Below are 20763 nucleotides of genomic sequence, written 5' to 3'. Positions count from 1 at the left end.
AGGGAAAGTTCTAGGAACGTTCTGGGAACCAAAAACTATTGTTCACAGAACCTAAATTTGCTTCCTGGGAGGGTCAATGGGTCATTCGTACGAATTCATACGAATTTGGTAACTCATAAAATATGTACGAATTAGCAAAAAAAAAAAAAAAAAAAAACTATGAATTTGTACAATTGAGGTCGCATGAATTCGTACGAATTAGCCATCTCGTAAATTTGTACGTAAAGATATTCTGTGCTGGTCGATTGCCGGACTTTGGGCCGATTGAGCGTGAGTTAGTTAGTTTCTTATATGGCTGAAATGGGCTTCCAAGACCCCCCAACTTCATTTCAAACATTTTTATGGCAGCTTAAAGGGTCAGACCCCCCCCCCCCACACACACACACACACACACACACAAATCGCACTGTTGTTACAGTGTTCACTGTAAAAAAATAACCGTGATTTTAACGGTAAAATACTGTAAAAATGCTACAGTGCAAAACTGTTAATTGGTAAACAGAAAGTTTCCGAACTATACACGGTAAATAACTGTGATATAATTTTACAGTAAAATACCGTTAAATTTACAGTTTATGAAAGTGAAAAAGAACAAATCATTGTATAATTTACAGTGAAAACCCGTAAATTGACATTCCCACAATGTGTGACACTTCATATTTTATGTATTTTTGTTGAAATAACTATGGTTCCTCATAGTTTTAGTGTTTTTTTTTTCTAATCAGTTATGTAGGCTACAATAGGGTTTTATGTTACATTTAATGTTGTTAAATTAATATTTATTGCATTTTATTTTTAATTTCATGTTTCACTTAATGTTTGTGTGAATGACACTGTGCAGCTTCTTCAAATAAGTATTGATTTAAATATTCACTTAATTGTGATGAGCTGTGATATTGCTCATGTAACTCTCATCATGATTGTTGTTCGTCAGTGTAATGGTCTAAAACAGATATCAATACGTCAGTAGTTAGTAAATCAACATTATATCAGAAAATAAAAAATATGGTTTATAACTGTAAATTTTAAGTTAAGTCTGTAAAACCATTAACGTTCTTACCGTATTTTTAACGGTAAAGTTCTGGCAACCACAGCTGCCGGTTTTTACCATAAAATTTACAGTTTATTCTTTACAGTCTCGTGTATGCTAATTGGGACTCGACAGTAAGCTTAACTGCGGTCTCCAAGCTGGAGTCGCCAGCTGCCCTCACATGATCAGGACGAGCAACCTCAGCAGCATCCAGCTTCACACGAAGCAAGGCAACACAGAGCACATGCGGATTTGAACGAGACAGCTGGGTCTCTGGATCTCCAACAGTGAAAACTTCGGAAGTTTAGGAGCCTCTTGGCTTCTTTCTTGGAGGCAGAATTGTGAATGAGACACGCACGGTTAAGAAGTGAATGAACACGACTTGCATTTCATGTGCACATGAATCAGATTTATGAATGGGCATCTTGACAAGCACGGCGCGCTTCATAAATTCCCATGATCGACCAAAGAGAGGCTGGATTACAAATGTCCCTCCGCTTGTCAAGCGGGACTGTATGTCTAAAAACGAGTCTGAATCGCCGCATGTTTATTTGACACGGTACTATTTTTCTTTGATTCACGATTTAATAACTGCTTTCCATTTTATCAACTCGAAATTATTTTATGGCAGCTGTAAGAGCGCACAACTGAACTGGAGCACGACCCGCAGCAGCTGCATGCGCAGGTTGCGCGGAAGATACCCGTGGCACGGAGGACTGGACCCCTCACCGCTGCTCTGTAATGATGAATTGAGGATGGTGGAGGGAACGGACGCCCCTTTGAGAAACATTTCGACAGGCAATCGGGACAGCAAGTACCTCTCTTTCCCCTGGGTGGTGACTTTACTCTCCAGTGTTCTGATCACTACGATTATAGTAGATGTTCTGGGCAACCTGTTGGTCATTGTATCAGTCTTCAGAAACAGAAAGCTCAGGAAGGCAGGTAAATGAATTCATCTCTAGTTCATCATGCTGACAGTTTATGTAGGCTACTATTTGTGTTTTATTGGCAATACTCTTCTGAATAACATTATTACTGATATTGATTGAACAAGAACAGAACATAATTTTAAAAAGTTTTATTTCTGACAGAGTTGCAAATAAATATGTATATAAGTCTAAAAGGATTATGAATATGTATTATTATCACCTATGATGGTCTTTAAACCTGACCAACTAAAAAAAGCGCCTAAAATCCCTCTAAAACATAGCAGTCTGACCAGTAAGACCAGTGAACCAAATGGCTGTTTTCCCCCCTGCAGTTATTACTTTTCTTCATAATAATAATAATAATAATAATACTGTTTTCCAGCATGTGTCATTATTATTAATTCTTAAGTTTCAACTCCTTGCTATTTCAACTCCTACTTAATAGCTACTCCAACTCCTTAATAATATTACTACTACTACTAACATCAACAACAATAATATAGGTTAATAATAATAATAATAGTGCAGGTTAATAATAACCTGGTTAATAAGGTTAATAATAGGTTAATAATAATAATAATAGTGCAATGCTAATAATACTATACAAATTGTCACAACTTTTCATCATTGTTTTGTCTGTTTAACTGTAAAACTTTATTGAGAATGAATGGCTGAAAAACAATTAGTTATGCAAACAACAATTTGCACAACAAACTGTGATCACCATCATTTCCCTCTGTCAAGTGGTGATATTTATTCACTGACCCAATATTAAAGTACCAATAACTGACCATCAGTTATCTCTGCTCATTCTTTTGTTTTTAAAGATTCAGACAGTGTAATCGTCTCGTCGATGATTCCCAGATTCCCAGACCATTATGATCACATGAGGCGTCAAACTGAAAAGACAAAAGCATGGTGGTATCAGCTGCTCTATGGATGCCTCTGCCTGCGGCTCTGCTAACATTCTCAGTTTTAGTCTGTGGCGTGAGTTGTAACATCTCAATCTACCTCCGGCCACTGGTCTTATCTCATGAATACAGCACAACCTGACCTTTTCTTTAAGAGATTTTAACTTTAAAGCGTTTCTAATGTGCAGTCACTTTTTCTGATCAACTAATGATTGACCTTCAAAAGATACAACCAATGAGAAACGTTTGATGATCTTTTCTAATGATCTCCACTTTTTTTTTTTCATGAGAAATAAAGTTTCAAACAGAGCTTGAAACTGAGAAATCTGCTAACCAGACATATATAATTATCTGGCTAATGAAACACGTGCAGTCTTTTAGATAACTAAATAGTTCCAGACAGAAATATCCTTTTATGTGATGTTTATTTCTGTTGATTAGACTCCCTGAAGGAACAATACTAAACAAACTGTGGTTTTTAATGTCAATGTTTCCTCTATATGAAGCCATTAACAACATTTTAATGCAGGGGCAGTGAGAGGGGTTCATGAACTGCTGACACACCCCCAGTAATTAGAGCTCTAGTGTTTTGCTGCAATGTGATGAGTGTGTTTGTTACCATCACATTATTTGCACCTCAAATGATCTATTGGTGAATCCCTTCTCTCTTTTTTCTTTCATATTCTTGACATAAATACATTGCAAAACAGCATTTTCTTGTAACAGTATTTTCACCATGCTTTCAGTGAAAAATATCAAAACATCCTTAAAATAAGACAGATTTACTTGAGAAGCAGAACTGCATTTAAGAAGAGCACACTTATCTATATAGTTTATTTTTCTTACACTACTGGGATTTTTTTTTTCTTGTAAGAAAAACGTCTCAGGTTACGTCTGTAACCATAGTTCCCTGAGAAGGGAACGAGACGATGCGTCACTGTTACGCTTTTGGGAACGCCTCCAGCGTGACTGCGTCTGAAGCATCTATGTCAACTAGTCCAATAGGAAACATGACCGTCATGGGCGGATGACGTCATGACCAGGAAATGATAAAAGATCACCCGGTGCAAACCGGCATTAGCTTCAGAAATTGCCGAAGCAAGCCGATACAGGGATGCAGGAAGTATGGCAGGGTGACGCATCGTCTCGTTCCCTTCTCAGGGAACTATGGTTACAGACGTAACCTGAGACGTTCCCTATCGAGGGAACTCGCGATGCATCACTGTTACGCTTTTGGGAACGAGAATACCCAAATCGCCAGACTTTCAAATGCCTGAGTGTCAGCCTGTTGTCACACCACCCTAAGCATTATTAAGCACATGTGAACCTGGGGCAGCCTCCAGGTCCAGGCTATAAAACCTGACAAATGTGAGAGGAGAGGACCAACCCGCCGCATCACAAACATCTTGTAGAGAGACTCCAGATAAGAGAGCTTTAGAAGCCGCCATACTCCTAGTAGAATGGGCCCTGACCGCCAAAGGGCAAGGCAGGCCAGAAGACTCATAAGCCAGAGAAATAGCCTCAACTATCCACTTGCTAACTGTCTGCTTTGAAGCAGGAAGACCCCTTTTGGTAGATCCAAAGCAGACAAATAACTGATCAGATCTCCTAAAAGCAGAAGTCCGATGCACATAAGTGTCCAGTGCTCTCACTGGGCATAAAAGGTTCAATCTTTCCTGGTCCGGAGAAGAAAACGGTGGAGGACAAAAAGCCTGTAGCACAATAGGCCTCGGAATCATGGTGGGCACCTTAGGCACATAGCCTTGTTTAGGGTATAAGAATGCCTTGACCATCCCTGGTGCAAATTCAAGGCATATAGGGGAAACCTAAAGGGCCTGAAGGTCACCGACTCTCTTAAGGGATGAAATAGCTAACAGAAACACTGTCTTAAAAGTGAGAAATTTCTCTGAGACCGAATCCAGGGGCTCAAAGAGAACCCCAGATAAGCCTTCAAGAACAGTAGCCAGATCCCAAGCCGGCACCCTAGTACGAGTTGCAGGCGTCAGCCTCAGTGTGCCACGGAGGAAACGTGTAATCAAGGGGTCTCGACCGAGGGAAGTACCCCCCACTAGGGCATGGAAAGCCGCAATGGCTGCCACGTAAACCTTGAGCGTGGAAGGACATAGACCTGACGAGAAACGCTCTTGTAGAAACTCGAGAACTGTGTTTACTGAACAATTAATCAGGTCCCACTGCCGTTGGCGACACCAGGAAGTAAACACTTTAAGTGCGTAAAGTTTAAAATGGTCTCAGCCACTTCCGCTGACAGACCACTACTCCTTTAGCTCCTTTGTGGCGGAAAGGATAGCAGCCACACGAGCGGGCGACAGTGTGGCTCGCATCGTGACTGAATCCCATACTACACCAAGAAAAGTGGTTCTCTGTACTGGAGAAAGCACACTCTTCTTGGCGTTGAGCCTCAACCCCAATCTCTGCATATGTGCGAGAACGACACCTCGGTGCCGAACCGCTAACTGTTCTGACTCTGCTAGAATCAGCCAGTCGTCTATGTAGTTCAGAATGCGTATGCCCTGCAGCCTGAGCGGGGCCAGAGCTGCATCTACGCACTTCGTGAACGTGCGGGGTGATAAAGCCAGACCGAATGGAAGTACCCGATATTGGTATTCTTTGCCCCCGAAAGAAAACCTCAGGAACCTCCTGTGCTGAGGGAGGATGGAGATATGGAAGTACACATCTTTCAAATCTATCGTGACGAACCAGTCCTCGGATCTGATTTGAGTCACAATCTGCTTGAGTGTCAGCATCTTCAACTTGAGTTTCTGAACTGAACGATTCAATAGACGAAGATCTAAAATGGGACGCAACCCTCCATCCTTTTTTGGAACAATGAAATAGCGGCTGTAAAAACCCGATTCCCTGTCGGGTGGATACACCTGCTCTATAGCTTCTTTCGCTAATAAAGCCTTCACTTCTTGCTCCATCACCAGAGCCTGCTCGGGGTGTACCAACGTGGGCAGCACCCCGTTGAAACGTGGAGGACGAGAACCGATCTGGATTCTGTATCCTCTCTCTATCATCTGCAGGACCCAACAAGAAATATTTGGCAGATTCCTCCATTCTGTCAGAAATTCTACTAGGGGAACCAGCCTCTCGAGGCTGGCCTCTGATGTATTTAAAACACCCAGCCCGGGGGCCTGGAACATAACGGCAGAAACCAACCGGACTGACTGTTTTTGAACCCCCTCAGAAGGTTCCCGTCAGACGTTCTCTGGCGACCACTGTGCCCCGAAGCACCAAGGGTGGCGGGGTGGGCAGAATTGTCCCCTGAGGACCGATTTAAGCCCGATTTGCAAATCGTTGAGTCACCGACAAGTCAGGGTGTTATCGCGTGCAAATCGCGGACGATTAACGCTCGCCAATCTGTTAGTATGAAAGAGCCAACAACGCATCAAAGACAGCTCACCGAGCTCAGAAAAATATCTAGCATGCTAGATATCCAGAGCTGCCGCGCGACTCAATCTCAGTGATGTCATGAGCTAGAGCCAATCAGAGCAAGGTATGGGTTGAGGTCACTGGGTAAATACGCGAAATGCGCGATTTTCGAACAAACACGTCCAATAGGAGTTTGCAGAAAGATCAGCAACATGTCAAGAAAGCAATGGACTCAAGATTTAGATCAAAATTGAATCGAACTGTGGCAGGAGCATGAATGCCTTTATGATGTTGGACATGAGATGTACCACAACCGCATCCAGAAAGAGAAAAGGTGGACAGAAATCACAAACGCCCTCAAACAGTGAGCAAAATGTTATTGGAAATGTACATTAAATCTTACTGTAATTCTGTTTGTTGTGATATATTATATTGTGAAGTAGGATATTCAGTTCAAGGATTTAATTGTCATATTTAGTTTGAAACAGAGAATTAAAACAAAAGAATTAGTGGGGGAGCATAACTGAGAATTAATGAATAATGCATTTTCTTTATTAATTCTAGACTTTACTATTGAGGACATTAAGATCAGGGCCGTATCCCTGCGAACGCTTGTAGATGAGATTGAATTGTTGGGTGACAGAGTTGTTGTCAAATCCTGTAGTGCGTCAGCTCCAGTTGCGGATCAATCATGATGTGTCGTTTGGTGTGAACGGCTCAACAACTTGAACACTCCTGATTTCACAGAGAGCAAGTCATGTAGTGTGAACTTCACAGTTCAGCCCGATGTTTTGAAATCATGTAGTGTGAACTAGGCTTAAAAGGAAGGAACGATCTCGGTCCTTTAAATCAGTCAAATTCAACCACAGATGTCTCTCAGTGGCCACCAGGGCTGCCATAGACCGCCCAATTGCTCTAGCGGTCTCCTTTAGTAGCCCTGAGAGACAAATCTGTGGCCCGACGAAGTTCTCGAATTTCATCGGGTCCAACTCCCTCACTTTTATCCAAATACCCCAGCAGCTCAGCCTGGTATGCCTGTAATATAGCCATAGTATGGAGGCATGCACCAGCCTGACCTGCTGCCGTATAAGCTTTGCCCACTAACGTATATGTTGTTTTTAATGGTTTAGTGGGTAAAGCTGAGGCCTTCAGAGACGATACCGAACCGGGTGACAGATAGCTCACGAGCGTCTGTTCAGCCCGGGGCATCGCCTCATAGCCGTACTCTTTCAGCCCCCTTATACCCGAATAAATATGAACTTGAGGGCTGAAAACACGTGCAGAGTACGGCTTATTCCATGTTCTTGATATCTCATTATGTAAATCGGGAAAGAATGGAAGGCCTCGTGGTGGAAGTGAAACACTAGATGAAAGAAAACGCTCGTCGAGTTTGCTTTTAGGACGCGCGTCCTCTCTTACAGCTGGCCAATCAATATGTAATTTTTCAACCGCTCTAGTAATCACTTCCACCAACTCATCATATGCGGGAGAAACAGATGGCGAGTCTTTTTCTCCCGTGTGTGTGCTTAAACTGTCGATGCTCAGTACATCTACCTCCTCGGAGCTAGAGCACTAAAGCATCGGGCTCTCTCCCCGGGCAGAAGGAACCGCAGCGCGGGCTTCTGACACCGGAGCAGAGGTGGAAGTAACGAATTACAACTACTCAGATTACTGTAATTAAGTAGTTTTTTCGTGTACTTGTACTTTTATGAGTACATTTTTTAGTCTGTAATTTTCCTTGTACTTGAGTACAAATTAAGTAATGTACTTCACTACTTTAAAAATCCCATTAATTACAAAGTACTTGTACAATTTGAATTCAACAATTATTAAAATCTTTGACCAGCATTTGGGTATCCAATGGAAATAACTGATCGTGGGCGGGCCAATAAAAACCCTTGTATTTGGAGCGGGAAAAAAGCCCGGTTCCTGGAGAGCTATATTCGTCCTCACACGTCCTTCAGTTTGTATTTTAGTGTTATCAAAGAACTTTGCCGTAATGGACATGGACATTCGAGACACTGAATTCATTGAAAATTCCGAAGAAATACGAGATGACTAGTGCCCATGACCCCACATGGAGGAGTTGTTCTTATACAGAGGAAGGAAAGGAGACGTTTTATAGAAACTTTGTGACTTTCATAAAAACAGTATCTTGCCGGCCACGACCCACTGGCATAACAGTGTAACTGCACTGATTGACAGTCTGTCTAGATGGCACATTTGTGTCAGTGCTAAATGCTGATAACTTTTGAAATATTAGTAGGGTACTTTTGGAAATCTTTATTGTAAAAAAAAAAAAAGAAAAAAAAGAAGTTTATAAATAAAATAACCCAATAAGCTTATTTATTTTGCATTATAATTCATTAATAATAATAATCATATTAGACCATTTTTATAACTTGGTTTCCATAAAAGTAAATAAATATCACAGGCTAAAAGTAATTAGTAATTAGTAGGCTACTTGAGCAGTTTTTGAGAGGGGTACTTTGTACTTTTACTTAAGTACATTTTTAACACCAGTACTTTTGCTTGTAATCGAGTATTATTTTAGCAACTACTTGTACTTGAGTACAAAATTGCAGTACTCTTTTCACCTCTGCACCGGAGCGAGAGCACTGGATCGTTCAGAAAAGGAAGGCGATAAGGCCACAGGACCCGTCTCCAACCCCTCTGAAAGATCGTTTTGCGATCTCCAGGCAGGGGCGATTCTAGGATTTTTTCAACTGGGGGGCACAAGAGGGGCCACAATTATTACAGAGGGGCCATTCTTATGTTGTGTATTTATGTAGAACTGTAGATATCCAAATCATTTCAAGTTCAGTAAGCTTTAAAATCAGCAATAAACAGTGATACCCTGTTATCTTTTAATAGCAGTTATTTACTGCTCTAAATCAAAACAATAAAATACAATTTATATTAACTTTTCACTTTACAAAAGTGATAGAAAAACTGTAATAAATAAAATAATCCAATGAATTAGTGTCCAACTCACAAATAATAATAGAACAGCCTTATTTATATAAATGCATAATTATATTAATCATTCATATAATAAATACACAATTAATGAATTCATAAAACTGTAATAAAATTGTATACATCTTTTTCCCCACATCCTATTCAATTTGCATTTCAGCAGTTGCAGTAAATTTGCATTGATGAATAGACCAAATCTGCTTATTTCGAGGAAGGCTAATTAGTCTTGAGCATATTGATTGTAAAATATCACATATAATACTTTGTTAGATAGCTACTTTTTCAAAAAGGTATGATTAAGTTTAATGTAATATATGTGGATAGAAACAGTGATTTAATTATCCAGAAGTATTAATTATTTATTTTGCTATTTAATCATGCATTTTTATTTAATTATCTTTTTTATATTTTTTTATTTGAGAATGTTTCTGGATGCAGGGATTAAATTAAAAATTCTTTTGATTGATTTTTTTTTTTTTCAGGCCAAGTCATATTCCTGTAACTTTATTTAAATAGTCGAGACCAATAGCGTTTTAAGGAGAGATGTTTTAAACCGATCTAATATTGCCAGTTTGCGTAATTTAAAAGCTATTTTAATTTATGAAAAACAATTACTTATCTTGACAAATAGGCCTAATCAACCATCTACATAACTTTTCAGTGCATGTTTTTATTTATCTTATAAGACCAAACAATGCTAACTGGCTGAGGGAAAAGTGAAGTTTCATAACTTTATATATTTAACTTTTAGGCTATTTAACTTTAACTTTGTATCCCATTAGAGCTGACTTATGTTTAACTGAATTGTTTACTTGTTTTCTCATTGTATAGCTTATTATAGCCTACCTAGGCTACTTATACTTTTGAATGGGATATTATCATTAAAACTGACATTTAACAAAAGAGACATGGTTGTGTAATTTTATATATTCTAAAATATATAAAATATTATTTATATGTGTATGTTTTTACTATACATTCTCTTCACTGTGTGTAATACAACAAAACGATACAACCCTGTCTGTTTGTTAAATGTCAGTTTTAATGATCAATAATGTTTCACATTTTTAAAATGAAAATAAAAAGAAGCAGGGTTGTGTTTTATATTTCGTGTTATAAATATATATGCAGTGAAGATAGTCAATGTGAGTTAAGGTTACCTGAACCACATTTTTGTGGCCATTAATCTGTTCGTGATAATGTCCATTTATAAATGAAATGAGGCAGAGTGCTGTTTTATATGTATTTCGTTTTATTGTTGATGAAAAGAAGCAAAGTTGTGTTTTATACCATATAAGAGATAACCGGAGTAGCCGCATGCTGAGTGACGCGATCAAGAACGCGCTATTCCATTGGCAGAATGACCGGACTCGCGTCCTCTCGTCCTCGGGAGTTCGTTCTCCGAAGTTTGCGTTCTTGGTATTGAGAAACGACCAATATTGACCCGCGTTCTGTTTTCTATCATACGACCGCAGCAAACGAGCAGTAGCCTGACATGCACTTCTCAAAATCTAAGACTAATTGAGTGAACATGGAGCAGTTATTCCTTGAGCGGGAATTGAAAAACCGGAGTGGACCATGAGCGAAGTGATTACAGAATGCTTAGAGTGGAGAGAGGAACGTGCTTTCGCTCCACTCCAGGCTTTATCATTTTCCCCTCAGCAGGGTGAATACACATCGTCTTTCCTTAAAAAATAATAAGCTGTATAAAATATATCAACTTACCGTGTGGTTTTGAGAAGCATCGCGCGACGCGGAATCATGAATTATTCTACAAGCTGAAAGATTATGATTTGAATTTTTGAGTGACAGACAATTAGAAGGGTGGGGGCACACTGGGGGGCCAATCAGTTTTCAGGAGGGGCCAGTGCCCCCATGGCCCCTCCCCTGGCTACGCCACTGTCTCCAGGAATGCATTCTCCGCGCTGCCTCGGCAGACGCGGGTCCTGCACCCCGAGGATCGCGAGCCTGGCCGCTCTCATCAAACAGCGCCAGGCGGTAGCGAAGCATGCGGAGCGAGAGATTCTCGCAGTGTTGGCAGTCAGCCTCCTCGAAGGCTGACACCGCATGCTCCACTCCCAAACAAATGACACAAAGCTCGTGAGTATCTCCACCCGTTAAATAGCGCGGGCAGGGAGAAGCACAAAGCCTGAACATTTGTTTCGCCATAATTCCGTTTCCAATAATAATCACAGACAACAGTAAATAAGACAGACAGAGACACAGATCGCTTGCTGATGCTGAGGCAACAGAAGCTAATGCCGGTTTGCACCGGGTGATCTTTTATCATTTCCTGGTCATGACGTCATCCGCCCATGACGGGGACTAGTTGACATAGATGCTCCAGACGCAGTCACGCTGGAGGCGTTCCCAAAAGCGTAACAGTGACGCATCGCGAGTTCCCTCGATAGGGAACTTCTCAATATGTTGAAATGTGAAAGTGTAAAAAATATTTTTGGTATAGAAAATGTTTCAGTGTATAGCAATGACCAATTATCTCTATAAGGCACTATAAAGCTCTAGGCTATATGTCTTTGAGGCTCTATAGCCTATATCTCTGGGCTATGTAGGTCTTTAAATGTGTTTTCATTTTAAACACGTGCAGCTGTACTTTTCATCGCCCACTTGATGCTTAGTGAGGGTAGATCCATTACAGATAGTGGATCTGGATCAAAGCTAATATGTGATAAATGTGATGATTTATTCCATCACAGGTCCTGACATTTCCGACTGAGTCACGCACAAGTGACAAAATTCAATTTGTGTCCCATTTCCATTTTCATCAATAGCCAAAAATGTATTTATGGCTCACAAATTTAAAATATTCTTGACCTCCATCACTAGCGGAGCCAGAATTTCGATTGTAGGTGGGCCTCCAGAAAACTGGATGGGCCAGTAAACACCCGGGTTCCCCTTCATCTCTGTTTCAGCACTTTTCTGCGGCACAAACTTTTCATTTCATATGTAAGCAATAAGGTACGAGAGGCTGTGCTGTATAGTGAATAACTAATGGCTGAACTGAAGGGGTTACTCCGCTTCGCGTTGTGCCTTACAATGCCCTTTAGTCGTTACTTAATCATGATATTGCACTTGCCTCGAGTACCCTTTTGCTTTTATAAAACGGTTACCACACAATAAAAAGTGGTCTGGGGTGTTCACTGATATGCTCACACAAAAATCGCTGCAAAAGATGCTTTCCAACAGGTTTTATCGTAGTTTTTGTCTGACTCCATTGACTTGACTTGGTACAAAAACTACGATAAAACCTGTTGGAAAGCATCTTTTGCAGCGATTTTTGTGTGAGCATACCCAGACCACTCGGTGAGTTTCAGGTCTTTCTAAACTAAAGTTGAATGCATTTCTCAGGACAGCAGCATTTGTCCAAATTACAAACTTAACCATTCTATTTCATCAGAAACTATCATAAAACAGGGCTTTAAGTGTAAAATACTGATCTAACCCTTTATAGAGCACTGATCTGTACCACCTGACTGCTGCTGATTTATTTGGGCGATGATTGTGTTGCCATTGAGAGCCATAAATGTATGTTATTCCCTTAACTAAGATGAGTTGATATGTACCTCACTCGTCTCAATGCGTGCGTTCAATCGCTCTGGAGTGCGAAACACTTTGATAGCACCTAACTAGCCCAGTTCATTCAATAGGTGCCAAGCAGAGAAGCGACCAAACATCTCCACGTTTTCCCTATTTAAATACAGTTACACGAGTAGAGTAACTCTACCAAGAATAGTGACACAAAATAAAATGTAGCACTTTTCTAAGCTTGTAAAGTTGATAACTATAATGTATGGCGGAATACCACAGCAAGTGATTGGGAGCTCTTCGACACGGCGTAGTAATATCATCACTCGGGAAAAATCCTCTCCCCCTCCAGAGTGATATTACTGCGCTGAGTCCATAGATATATATCAAAGTCCTTTTAGGCAAGTCCTGGCACTCGGCCGCCACCACTGGTCACCGGGCAGTCAAATATGATAAAAGCCGCCTGGAGTGCATACTACATCGAATTTCACACAATTTTTCGTCACCATATGTACGCGGATTTCCCACCCATAACGCTGGTCTAAACGCAAAATAAAAAGTGATAACGCAACGCCACTTTTGCGTTTTCTCTTCAGATCGTTTCCGTGTAAACATAACTTGAGCTGTAAAGACGCTCTACAGAAGACAAAGGTGTCATCATCCAGCTCAATTCAGTTCAAGTTTTTTATCTTATTCGACAGTGTCAATACAGTAAAATTGATAATATTACTAAATATATACTCACCTAAAGGATTATTAGGAACACCTTATTAATTTCTCATTAATGCAATTGTCTAATCAAACAATTACATGGTTGCTTCAATGCATTTAGGGGTGTGGTCCCGGTCATGACAATCTCCTGAACTTTTTTTGAGCATGTTTTTTGGCATGGCATGGTTGTTTTTGCCAGACGGGATGGTCTGAGTAGTTCACTATCTGCTCAGTTTCTGGGATTTTCACGCACAACCATTTCTTGGGTTTACAAAGAATGGTGTGAAAAGGGAAAAACATCCAGTATGCGGCAGTCCTGTGGGCGAAAATGCCTTGTTGATGCTAGAGGTCAGAGGAGAATGGGCCGACTGATTCAAGCTGATAGAAGAGCAACTTTGACTGAAATAACCACTCGTTACAACCGAGGTATGCACCAAAGCATTTGTGAAGCCACAACACACACAACCTTGAGGCGGATGGGCTACAACAGCAGAAGACCCCACTGGGTACCACTACACTACAAATAGGAAAAAGAGGCTACAATTTGCAACAGCTTACCAAAATTGGACAGTTGAAAACTGGAAAAATTTTGCCTGGTCTGATGAGTCTCGATTTCTGTTGAGACATTCAGATGGTAGAGTCAGAATTTGGTGTAAACAGAATGAGAACATGGGTCCATCATGCCTTGTTACCACTGTGCAGGCTGGTGGTGGTGGTGTAATGGTGTGGGGGATGTTTTCTTGGCTCACTTTAGGCCGCTTAGTGCCAATTGGGCATCGTTTAAATGCCACGGCCTACATGAGCATTGTTTCTCACCATGTCAATCCCTTTATGACCACCATGTACCCATCCTCTGATGGCTACTTCCAGCAGCATAATGCACCATGTCACAAAGCTCGAATCATTTCAAATTGGTTTCTTGAACATGACAATGAGTTCACTGTACTAAAATGGCCACTATAAAGTCACCAGATCTCAACCCAATAGAGCATCTTTGGGATATGGTGGAATGGGAGCTTCATGCCCTGGATGTGCATCCCACAAATCTCCATCAACTGCAAGATGCTGTGTTATCAATATATGGGCCAACATTTCTAAAAAATGCTTTCAGCACCTTGTTGAATCAATGCCACGAATTAAGGCAGTTCTGAAGGCGAAAGGGGGTCAAACACAGTATTAGTATGGTGTTCCTAGTAATCCTTTAGGTGAGTGTAAATATATTTTAAACCCCAACTAAGCAAGCAAAAGGTGACAGTGGCAAACAGAAATGGAGAAAACACCGACATGGACCACAGAAAGTAACATCATGACAGCAGAGTTCATTTGAAGAACAATCCAGTCCATCAAAAAATCACACACATCCATCAGTAAAAAATCTACTACTTTGATCACCTATCTGAACAACAGCAGAACAAAGCTGCAAGCTTGTTTCAGAATGACAGCCTATAGGCATGAATTTACATGTGTCCTGTCAAAGCTGTCCAATTAATGGAGAAGCACCATTAACATGTTCAGAAAACTCAATGTGAAACACTGTTGTGGCAAATAAAGTAACAATTACTGCTCTCATTAGTTGCTGATTGATTGAGTTGACAAGCAGAAGATACAGCACTCAGGTTTAAAATTTTAGAAAACACCTGAAAGTAAACTAAAATATCAAAAATGTTAAAAATGATAGTGGCATAGGAGGGCTAAAATCATATGCAATAACTGCATTGTTCACGGACGAGCCCTGCAGACAATTGGGAGATTAGCGCAGATGTGAGGCATGCTTGGCACTTCAAAGAATTCAGTTCATTCCCTCCAGTCACAGACGTGGATGCAGAAGTCAATGCAGCACTTGTTTAATGGAGCATCTAGTACATGGAGTGTTGAAAGGTGCCTTTTAAATAGATATTGAAATTCAAGATAGAACAATATAATTTGTGTGATGCTGTAACTCAGAAATGTTTCATGAAAGTCAACCCCCATAAGCGATGTCACACTAAATATGAAAACATGTTCTACAGGCATGGACACGTTTGAATTGTGTCGTTAGATTTTAATAACCTGTTAATGTAGTTACACAGAACTAGCAAATCCTTTCATTAAAGAAGAAAGGCCAATGTTTGGTCTTATAATGTGTACCATCCTTAGCTACATGAGCTACAGTTTAATGGAGTATGAAGACATTGCTCAAACATTTCAAGATCCAATTATACCGTGCAGGTCATTATTTGAAACCCCAGGATTTGTCTACACACAGTTTGATATTGATATTTACTGCTAACAAGGTTTCAGTGTGACTCATTTCAAGCACATCTGTTTTGGGCTTATCACACAGATTGGGTTTTGAAGTTTGTGCAAAGTAAAGTATGATAATCCGCACAACAGACGATTTTACCATCCCGGACTGTTGATGCCAAATGAGATGATTTGTATGATTACAAGCTTTTTCCACGTGTTCAGTCAGGTGTTCTGCGGTTCCTCTATTGAATTACAGTCAGGCCTCAAGTATATGAATGCAAATGCTTTTAACGTTGCATGCTTGATTTAATAAATCATGAATCTTGAAATATCTCACTTTATAATGTATTCTTAATCATGAGATTGATGCTTTTAAATTACACATGATTATACCCACAGCCCAACAAAGTACAAGTGTTTTGGAGAATGGATGGATGAACACAATAGTAAACCTAAATATGGTCAAATTAAACATTTAACTTTTTTGAAAGTTAGCCTACCAGCACTAACCGGTTAAGAAAAGCTCTTTTTAATAGCTAAAACAAGATATCATAATTACACACTATGTTTTTGCTGGAATTGGAGATTAGGTGGAATCGAGATTGTAGGATTCTGAGAGGGATATGATATTGCCAATACTCTCTTATGGTTAATCATCATGTTTTGGTGAATTATGGCCTAATTAGCATGAATTCTCTCACACATGAATTCTAATTAGCAAAATCTACTAACACTCCACTGAAATCGCAAATTTCTGTGCAAATCACACTCTGCGAATTCCTTCGAAATTGTCACCAGTTGCGTTTTGTCATGAGATCAGGTTGAATTTTGCGTGTTGTCTAGACATTTCCTTCTACGCTTGAGTTTGTTTCTTGGCCTATTTGTGATATTCTAGAAGAGAACCTTCACATCTCTACACACTATTTTCAGTAAACTTTTTCTCTCGTCCTTACAGGCAATGCATTTGTGGTGAGTTTGGCAATAGCAGACCTGGTAGTAGCCATCTACCCCTACCCACTCGTCCTAACGGCCATCTTCCATGACCGCTGGATCGCTGGCGACATTCACTGCCAAATCAGTGGCTTCCTCATGGGGCTCAGCGTGATCGGCTCTATTTTCAACATCACAGGTATCGCCATCAACCGCTACTGCTATATCTGCCACAGCCTTAAGTACGACAAGCTGTTCTCCAACAAGAACACAGTATGCTACATGGTGCTGGTCTGGGCGCTCACTATCCTGGCAATCGTCCCCAATTGGTTTGTGGAGTCTCTGCAGTACGACCCACGCGTCTACTCGTGCACCTTCGCCCAATCAGTGAGCTCGCTTTACACCATTACGGTGGTGGTGGTACACTTCATTCTGCCCATCGGCATCGTCACCTACTGCTACCTGCGAATCTGGATCCTCGTCATACAGGTCCGCAGACGGGTCAAGCCCGACAGTCGGCCCAAGATCAAGCCTCATGACTTCCGGAACTTTCTCACCATGTTTGTGGTGTTTGTGCTGTTCGCTGTCTGCTGGGCTCCGTTGAACCTCATAGGTCTGGCGGTCGCGATCCACCCTAGACTAGGTCAAGATATACCAGAATGGCTCTTCACAGCCAGCTACTTCATGGCATACTTCAACAGCTGCCTAAATGGTGTTATATATGGAGTGCTAAACCACAACTTTCGAAAAGAGTATAAAAGGATTGTACTTGCTATTTTCAAGTTTAATTGTTGAGTTATGGACAATGAAAAAAAGCACTGTGTCATTCTTAAAATTCGTAAGTTATTGCATATTTTGTCATATGAATATTTTTTTATTGTTTGAATTGTGTTATACCAAATATGTTTTGAGTCGCTCTATGTACATGCTTAAATTTGCACAGTTTGAACTTGAGTTTCTTGTTTAAACTATCATCTACATAAGCTCTTATTTAAATATTTAATTGGCATCTCAATGTAAAAGATGGTGCCACAAAACTAAGCAAAACCTCTGATAATGTTCATTTGAAATACTATTTTAAGTAAAATATTGCTTGATTTAAAATCGATTTAGTGGAATATTCAAATGCCTAAAAATGAATATAGTTTGAATATAATACGTTTTTAAAGTCTGAAATGCTATCTTTAAACTTTTCAGTGATTTAATTTCAGCATTATCGTCCTGATCATGGTCTCATTTACATGTTAAATATTTGATTACATTGTAGAAAGATCTAACAAAACAATTAATGAATATTTGAAGTGCTAATGGATGATGTCAAACGAGTTATTATGCATGTTGAGAGAATTTTCCAGTTATAGTTTAAGAACTTAAATGTACATATCATTTAATCTCAATTTAATTAACTTAATTATATCAATTTTATTAGGGTGAAGAGGATGTATGATATATGAGATTTTGATAGATTACATCTGTGAGCATATTGTTGCTGAAGGAATAGGGTTATGCTAAATGAAATTACTTGACTACAAAAGAATGTTTGATATATTCTAAATTATTCTACACAAATATATTAATACAAATTAACTGATAAAGTGATATCATAGTATTACAAAATTATATTATTGCCTGTTTTCTGACTGACACAAAGAAAATGGATTAAAAAAAGTTGGGAAGTTATAGCAGTTTATCAGTTCACAATATATTCATAAACTTGAATGTTGGAAAAAAATGCAAATATATAAACAGTATATATATTTTTCATATATAGAGTTGCAATGGAAACCACTTCCATGCATCCTACAAATATTTGTTTTTTCTTGTTAAGGTGGTTGGATATCATAAGTGAAATGATGTGTTATTTGAAATCCCCACTCTGCACATTTTTCAAATATTTATTAAATAATCATATTTTTATATAGTATGTAGACATTCCTATGAATGCCATTGGAATCTGAGCTCTGCATTCATTCTCAGGACAACGTTTAAATACTTCCTAATAAAATATGTTCACTGTGCTTAACTGTACAACATAAAAAATATGTGGCCTTGGACCACAAAAGCAGTCTTTTTTGTACATTTTTTTTTTCTTCTTCAAATTGAGGTTTATACATTTTGCCGCAAATATACCCGTGTAACTTAAGACTGGTTTTGTGGTCGAGGGTCACATATAAGAAATATTCTCTACACTGTGTGCAGAGGAAGCAGTTTTTGACAAAGTAAAGAACCCTTTTCTGATACGTGGTTGATTTCATAGATGAATACCAGAGGAACATGCTTGGCAAAACATGCTGTTTTTAGCACCTCAAGAGTTGTATAAACAATACAAGTTAACACACCTTAGAAATGAACACTTTCCCAGGGCAGTTTTCTTCATAGTGCGCTGCCAGTCATCATTTACCATTCAAAGCAGGTTCGGGGGAAGTAAAGTATAGATCTCTGACAGGGAGCTTTGTGGGTCAGCGAGGACACATAGTATGTAGATGGTAGATTTATGCCTCAGGCTTTCAGAATAAAATAGGTAAATGTCACACCGATGCTGAAGCTCACAGAAAGCTTAAATCAGTTATTCTACACCATTGCTTAGGTTTGTCTCAAAAGATAGACTCTAGACTCAAATACATACTCATGCGATACACTCAGCAGCCAGATATTTCCATAATGTTCAACATCGACTATGGCAATACTGAATATCAGTGCACTCAAACTTGCACTACTCTGTCCAACTTTATATTATGTGTCTTTAACATAAATTATTCAATCATTTGGTGTAGTTGTATGTATTATTGTTACTTATTAAACTCGTTTGCTGCTGGTACGGGCCATGCAACTTTCTCAAGAGTCAAGACACGTTTCCCATTTTTTTGTAAAAAATTCATAAAATTCGTCTCTCTTGGCAGAAGCTAGCCAAATTACCCAGATGCCAGTGTGGATCGGTTGTATCATGGTCCTCACACACCATGAAGAAAAAATAGACAAGACGAATGAAAACACGACTCGGGCTATATTAAATACAGCTTCACTTGCTGCAAGTGTAAACATGGTTTGTGCCAAACACAATATGTTTTATGTGGTGAATTACTAGCTGCCGAGAGTATGAAACCGTGAAATTGCAAAATAAACAATTTCTGTGTGGTTTCTACTTGATGTTCAATGTAAAAGCTGGGTCTTGAATCTAAATCAGTTGATAACATGACAACTTAAATAATACTCACTATTGCATCGAAGGATTTAACAGTACAAGCCCTCGTTTTTACTTTTAAACTCAGTGGAATGCATTTCCCATAGGCCTCCGAAGTTACCGCCTATTGTAATCGACAGCATGCCACAGACAATACCCACAGAGCTTGATTTCTATTGAACAAGAGACATTTCTGTGATGATTCTTGACACAAGTCACATATTACTTGACCTTCCACTGCTAGACACTGAGAGTTCTGTGTGTTGTCAAAGCAAGCGAAGAAAAGTAAAAACATTTGAAACCTAGAAATACATAATAGAACAGGCTTAAGTCTTAATCCACACTGTATTATTTCCTCATAAATAATTGACATCCTGGTACAATAGCAATTTCATTTTGATCTTTCAAAGAGCAAAACACTATTATTGCAATCTCCGTCAATTGCAATGAAAATGAACGAATAAACAAAGCTATAATTCACACAAATCCAAAATGTATGGTAATCATCTGCCTTTTATTACTGTGTGTAAATTCATATTTCCTCATAAAAAGCCTCATTGCCATACTGGTATACACTGTACGTCACAGGCAGGCACCAATCAGAATGGAGGAATGACTGCATTCATTGAATTCATCTAATAATTCAACAAATGCAATCCCCTGCCTGGCTTTATAAACCAGCAACCAAGCATTTATAAACACCTCTCCTGAAAGTGTTGCTCTTTCTAAAATGTTTAAAACTAATGCAACTGAAGCCACATTTGACATCAAGAAAAAACTGCCAACAGTAACTCTGTAAAAAGATGGCTTGAGACAGGAAGTATGTCAACATAATTTCTTTGCCTTGGAGCATGAATACTTTCGGTTAGAAACCACTGTCCTACAACAACAGATGCAGAGAGAAAAGTCCCACCCGAAGAAGAGGCAGTA

The 20763-nt window shown here is 39.5% G+C and overlaps 1 protein-coding gene and 1 pseudogene across 1 annotated transcript; one reads left to right on the top strand and one right to left on the bottom strand.

Moving 5' to 3' along the window:
* The first annotated feature begins 1224 nt into the window (after positions 1-1224).
* mtnr1al (melatonin receptor type 1A like) lies at positions 1225-19754 on the top strand. Its single transcript, XM_039680375.2, has 2 exons — positions 1225-1972; positions 16678-19754. The coding sequence occupies exons 1-2, from the start codon at positions 1447-1449 to the stop codon at positions 17445-17447; spliced, it is 1296 nt and encodes a 431-aa protein (XP_039536309.2). The 5' UTR covers positions 1225-1446; the 3' UTR covers positions 17448-19754.
* Positions 7285-8276, bottom strand: LOC148977542 (uncharacterized; annotated as a pseudogene).
* Positions 19755-20763: the final 1009 nt, after the last annotated feature.

The sequence above is a fragment of the Pimephales promelas genome, chromosome 9 (genome assembly GCF_988280905.1).
Source record: "Pimephales promelas chromosome 9, fPimPro1.hap1.1, whole genome shotgun sequence".
In the NCBI taxonomy this organism is placed as follows: Eukaryota; Metazoa; Chordata; class Actinopteri; order Cypriniformes; family Leuciscidae; genus Pimephales; species Pimephales promelas.
Note: the sequence above shows the minus strand (reverse complement) of the source record. Positions and strands in the feature narration are given on the sequence as shown.